The sequence below is a fragment of the Gracilinanus agilis genome, chromosome 4 (assembly GCF_016433145.1).
Source record: "Gracilinanus agilis isolate LMUSP501 chromosome 4, AgileGrace, whole genome shotgun sequence".
NCBI classification, from domain to species: domain Eukaryota; kingdom Metazoa; phylum Chordata; class Mammalia; order Didelphimorphia; family Didelphidae; genus Gracilinanus; species Gracilinanus agilis.
In genome coordinates this window covers 388,630,751-388,636,750 of record NC_058133.1, presented here as the reverse complement: position 1 = coordinate 388,636,750, position 6,000 = coordinate 388,630,751, and the positions used below count along the sequence as shown (strand labels likewise).

Here is a 6,000-nt window from a genome sequence, read left to right as displayed (position 1 = left end):
TTAATAAACCCTTTTCTTCCATCTTAGAATCAACACTGTATATTGGTTCCAAGGCAGAAGAGTGGTAGAGGCTCAGCAATGGAGGCTAAGTGAGTTGCCCAGGGTCATCCAGCTAGGAAATATTTGAGGTCAGATTTAAACCTAGGATTTCCTGTCTTTGAACCTGGCTCTCAATCTACTAAGCCACCTAGCTGCCCCCTCCTGTAACTTTCTGAAGCAACTCAGGAATTTTGAATTGAACTAAATTTTCTTCTAACTCCTGAGAGGCAGGACTCTAGTGGATCATGATTTTGAACTTGAAGATACGAAGTCTTGGTTTCATATCCTGCCCCCAGCATATGATACAGAGGATAGGAGGGAAAGGGAAGGAAGTAAACATTTATATAGCTATTACCTACTGTGTGCCAGATACAATGCTAGGTACTTTTTACAAATATTATCTCATTTTAATCTTCACAACAGCCCTAAGAGGTAGGTGATCCCCATTTTACAATTAAGGAGCCTGAGGCAAACAGAGGTTAAGACTTACCCAGCTGTCTAAATTGGTTTTGAAATCAGGTCTTCCTATGCACTACATCATCTTGGATAGAGGATAGAGTGTTGGCATCAAAATGACCAGCTTGAATCCTGCCTCAGACATTTGCTACCTATGTGACCTTAAATCATGCATTTATTTCCCTCAGCCTCGGTTTCCTCATTTATAAAATGGAGATAACAAGAGTACCTACCTCAAAGGGATATTGGGAGGATGAAATGAAAACACTACATAAAGTGTTTTACAAATCTTGTAAGTGCTAGTTATTATTACAGTCAGCAGTATGACCCTTAGGTTAGCCACAATTGCCCTCAAAAGTCTCTTGGAACTCTAAATATGTGATCTTGTGAAATTCTGATTTTGAAATCTTGTCCATCTCTTAAGTTATAGTATTTACCTATGGACTGTTACAGATATGGTGACTGACCTATTTAAAAGTCATCCTCATCTTCATGAGATTCCTCCAGTTTCTCTATCAAAAGTGGAAATAGACAGAAAGAAAAAAGATGGAAGAACAATTTCTTCTTCAATATCCTTGATATTGCAGCCTCATTGGGAGCAAGAGACTTCTTTCAAGGTTGGAAAGAGTTTGACTTCCTCTTTGCTCAACATCAGAGGAAGAGGTTGCTAACCAGATACCAGATCTGTCTGTCTCTATGGTTACCAATTGGCAGCCCCAAGGGAGGCCTTAGTTGGAAAAGGAGAAATGGAAAGTAGGCTGGGAGAGGCAGGTCAGTGTTGGCAAAAAAAAAAAAAAAAAAAAGAATATTTGCTCTCAAAAAAATTTAAAAATAAGAGCCAGTTGTTCATACAAAAAGGTAGAGCAAACAGTATCCATATGTCTGCAGTTCATTCCAGAATGAAATGTGAAAAAGGGCATTCTGACCCATCAATAAAGCCATACAGGTGCTTAAGTTCAACCAACAAATAGTCATAGAATATCTTACCAAGGCAACAGTACTATGCTAATGGCAGAAGAGAATTTAAAAAACATAGAAAATACATTTCTACCAGCAAGGAGTGGAATTCTGAGTCTTATCCTCAAAAGGCAACCTGCTATTCTTATGCCTTTCATGCCAGAGGAAGACTGAACATGAATAATAATGTAGTACTAGTTGAATCTTAAAGAGCATATTGATTTGTAAAATGCTGCATGTGCATTCTCTTTGAGTCTCATCACAACAACCTAGTGGGGAAGGTAATAATAAAGGGATTATTATCCTAATTTTGTAAAAAAGGAAACTAAGCCATAGGGAAGGTGAGTGAATGATTTGTTCTTGGAATCAAAACTAAAAGGAGTTAGAGATGGAATGTGAATCCCCTTCTTGACCCTAATTCTAGCATTCTTTTGACTATACCATTCATGGGTATGGCTCTAAACCCTTAATATTTAATTGTAAGAAATGGAAGCATTCTCATGAGAAATAACACTGTGCTTTAAAGGCACGGAACTATCCTCTTGGGAGGCAAAAGACCTGGATTCTTATTCTTGTTTCTGCCAAAAAATGTTTTGTGTCAATAATTTCCTGTGCCCTAGTTTCCTTATCTCTACAAATAGGAAGTTAGACCAGGTGATTTCTAATGTCCTTTTCAAATTTAAAGTGTACTACTCAGCTACCTGAGAATGAGTGACTTATAAAGAGACTAGTATAAAAAAAACTCATGCAGATATTATAAACTAACAGGACAAGAAGAATGGACTATAACAATATATAATTATTAGGAAGAATGTATTTTCAAGAGTTGCAAAACATTGGAATGGATTATCATGGCAGGTTATAAAGTTGTGTGTGTGTGTGTGTGTGTGTGTGTTCCTTGGTAATTAAAGAAAATCATTTTGGGTCTGTTTTATCCAAAAACAGGGTTTATAAATTAGATGAACTCTTTCAACCCTTTGATTCTTGTATGTAATTGTTCTTAATACAACTTTAACATCAAAAGAGGCAGTGCATTATTTAATAATCAATTGTCATTATGGTTCATTTAGATTAGATGTTGAATGAGCCTGAATTGCATGTAATCTCTGACTTGAAAGGCTGTGGTTTGTACTAGTTTGAAAGTTTGTGGAAGTAATAAGCTACTGACCAACTGATAGTGGTCTGCCAAGGCTGCTGTTTAGAAAGGAAGTCTTTTCTTCCACCCATCTTGTTTGTGTTTTGAAAATTGCTTCAGTTTATGTCCTGTTTTCATTCCCACGCCCAACCCTTGCAAAACAAACATATTACAAGTGGTGTTGGTGGCCCCACTGGTAGTGGTCTCAGTGGTGGTGGTGTGGGGGAGAGAGTGGGCGTGGAGGAAGGAAAGAGAAATTTCCCTAGAACAAAAAGAAATTTAAAAGAAGCCAAAATATAATTTGGAAACGAACTTTTGTGACAAAACCAGATGGATGTTGCAACATCAAGGACACCAGTTCAATTTGTTAGAAGAGTCACAAGCATCTACAACTTTCATTCACTAGCAGCACTAATGCCATCACATACTTATGAGAATTCTGTGTGTGGTATCTCCCCATAGAATATGGGCTCCTTTTAGGATAGGGTGTTTTGCTTCTGTGTTTTTTATTCTCAGGATCCAGTGCAGGGCCTGGCTTTAGGAAGGTACTTAATAATTGTTTACTAAACTAAGAATGCACATATGCCAAAGTTCATTCCAGTAGTACCATTGGTAGAAAATGTGTTTTTAAGTATGTCATCATGGTGAGCAAAGGATGCCCTATAGCTGTAGCAATGAGCACTGATTTGTTTCTAATATATTTTGGAACCTCCTAGAATCTATAAATCTTTAAAAAAAACAAGAAATACTACCTGACCACAGATATTCTACCTCCTATGTGGTTGGCACTTGTGTTATCTCCTAGAAGGTGACCAAAAGTCACCAGGAAAACTTACTAGCCAAGTTTTACTATCACATTCCCCTGATCTAGTTAACAGCTAATAATTGAGTTTTTCTCATCCTTTTAATGATGCTCCCAAGCCCTTATCTGACCTTATTTGGACAGAAAACCCCTCTTCCTTCATACAGGATTCAATTCCAATCCCCAGTCAGTCCTTAGATTTTTATAAGTACTTTCATATCGTGCTTATTTAGGTGAATACTTTTCCATTTTTAAAAGAGACAAGATGTACTATACTCCATTCTTTTCAGAAATAAGTTATATTTTATTTAAACAAATATTTAAGGAAAAATAACTCTTCATACAGTTGTTCTTTCAACATTTCAATGTAAACAGAATAAAAAGAAAATTTTGTTACCTGAGATAATACAACCATATCCATCATAAAACTATAAACTATAATTATTTGAGGAATTAAAAATTGAATTATTAGATACAATAATACACTGTGTGTTTTTAAGACAATCAGATACAGTAAATAATTTACACAAATTCAAATCATTATTTTAACTATCAGGTAGTTATTTCTTTCTTTTTCTTGATCTGTGAAATCAAAATGCACAGGATGGGAAGAGTTATTCCCCATCTTTATAATATAAGCATTTTTTTCTAAAATTGTTGGAACTTCCCTAAGAAAAAAATTTGAATCTATTTTAAAGTAAAAACAAATTTACTCTTCTCCATCTCCCACCAAAGCCATGCTCAAAATGTTCACTTCAAATGAATCCAGGCTCTCTGTAGACAAATTTGGAAGTTTTCCCAATAATTTCTGCTTGCATAGTCTATTTCACTTAGCAATATCATATCTATATACAATAGCAATATATAAACCCACGTAGACAGAAGGACTGAATCATGGAATAAGTTACTCAGTTCAAACCCCAAATTATCCAGTAATATTTGGGAGAAAATCCATGATTCTTATCTATTCTGTTTCTTAAAGTTGAATCTATACAAGAGATTTAAAAAAAAAAACACTTCAGGCCTTTCAACATTGTAACTTCTATTGAAGAAGAAGCTCAATGCACTGGATAGAGAAACGAACTTGAAGTCAGAAAGACTTAGGTCAAATCTCTCCTTTTTCTTTATCTTCAAAATGAACTTAACAGCAAAGGCCACCTCACAGCTATTGAGAGGATCAAATAAAATTATGTAAACCTTAAAGTGCTATATAAATATTAGCATTATTGATTTTTTAAAAAATACTGTTATTACAGTGCTTAAAATCTAATTAGAAGAGATATTTTCTAAATCAATTAGATGGTTTTTAATAGCTGTGATTTTACTTAAACTCTAATTAAAAAACACAAAATAAAAAGTCTTTTAAGGCAATTAGTAAAGATACAACAAAGTTCTATCGAATGAATTTAAATGTGCTTTCATGTGAGTGAAATACTGCCACATTGATGAGTAGCTCATAAAAGATTAGATATTGAGGGAAAAACTAAAATTTCTGCTCTTATGTTTAATGTATTCTTTTTGTAAATTTAACAGTGAAACTAAGGCAATAAAGATTTGATTCCAAATTGGAAGTTGTTTCCTATTTCTCTTGGGATCCACTGGAGAAACACAGGATGAGAGGTCCATGGAAAGGCATAAAAAGCAAAAGATAAGAGGAAATAACTCAATGTGACCAAAGGAGAAATAACTTTCTTCATTGTCTAACCCTACAGCAGTGGAAGAGCTAATTACCCATATTCTCTGAAATAATGTTTCTGTATTCAGTTAACGAGTCTCAAAGAATGGGCAGGAATGTTTTTAGTCGCAAGATCTCAGAAACAGGCTGTCTCAAATTGTAAAAGCTAAATCCTGTGAGAAGTTCCACGTCACGAACACGAACAGTATGAGCCTTAAATCTTTCTTCCACCCAGAGGTCTTCTGATTTATTTTCCTGAAGAGCAAAGAGAAATAAAAAGCATATATTAATAGTTTAAGATTTTTATCTTGAACTGAAGTCAATTTTTATGCCTCACTGCCATATTTAATATTGTTGACATGGTACAATGGAATAAGTATGGCTTTAGAGTCAGAAGACCTGGGTCTGAATACCAGATTTAGAATACTCTGACTTTGTGTAAATTGTTTAAACTCTTGGAGTCTTAGTTTTCTATTCTTTAAAATGATAAGATTGACCTAGGTGACTATTAAGATCCATCCAGCTCTAAATCCAGGCTAGGATCACTCCTTTCTTGAGACTTTCTCTTCCTCTGGCCTCTGTGACACATTAGTGCTATTTTGATTTAACCATGTAATATTATTTTTTAACCACTTATTGAATACCTCCCTAATGTTAATTTCTGTTAGTAGCTAGCCATGCTATATGAACAGGAAATGTCCTGCATAAGTGTCAAACTAATGCCGTGCAGATATATGGAATATATAGTTAATAATCCCATAAAACGTCACAGGATTGATTTAGTACAAACTGAATGACAAGATTATTATGCTCTGAGGGAACTAGAAATGTAACTCAGTTCACGCAAAAAACTGGAATTAGTATTGCTTTTCTATAACTAATATTTCTAGCTTTTCTTTGCTTTGTTGGCTATGAAGTAACTATATTCAGCATCTA

The 6,000-nt window shown here is 34.8% G+C and overlaps 1 protein-coding gene across 1 annotated transcript in view; it reads right to left on the bottom strand.

Moving 5' to 3' along the window:
* Positions 1 to 5,116: 5,116 nt before the first annotated feature.
* The window catches only part of ENPP3 (ectonucleotide pyrophosphatase/phosphodiesterase 3), a 123,338-nt gene continuing 122,454 nt past the window's right edge, over positions 5,117 to 6,000 (bottom strand). Inside the window, exon 25 of the mRNA XM_044674524.1 lies at positions 5,117 to 5,319. Within this exon, the coding sequence (XP_044530459.1) occupies positions 5,164 to 5,319 (156 nt within the window). The 3' untranslated portion in view covers positions 5,117 to 5,163. The remainder of the gene's footprint in view (positions 5,320 to 6,000) is intronic.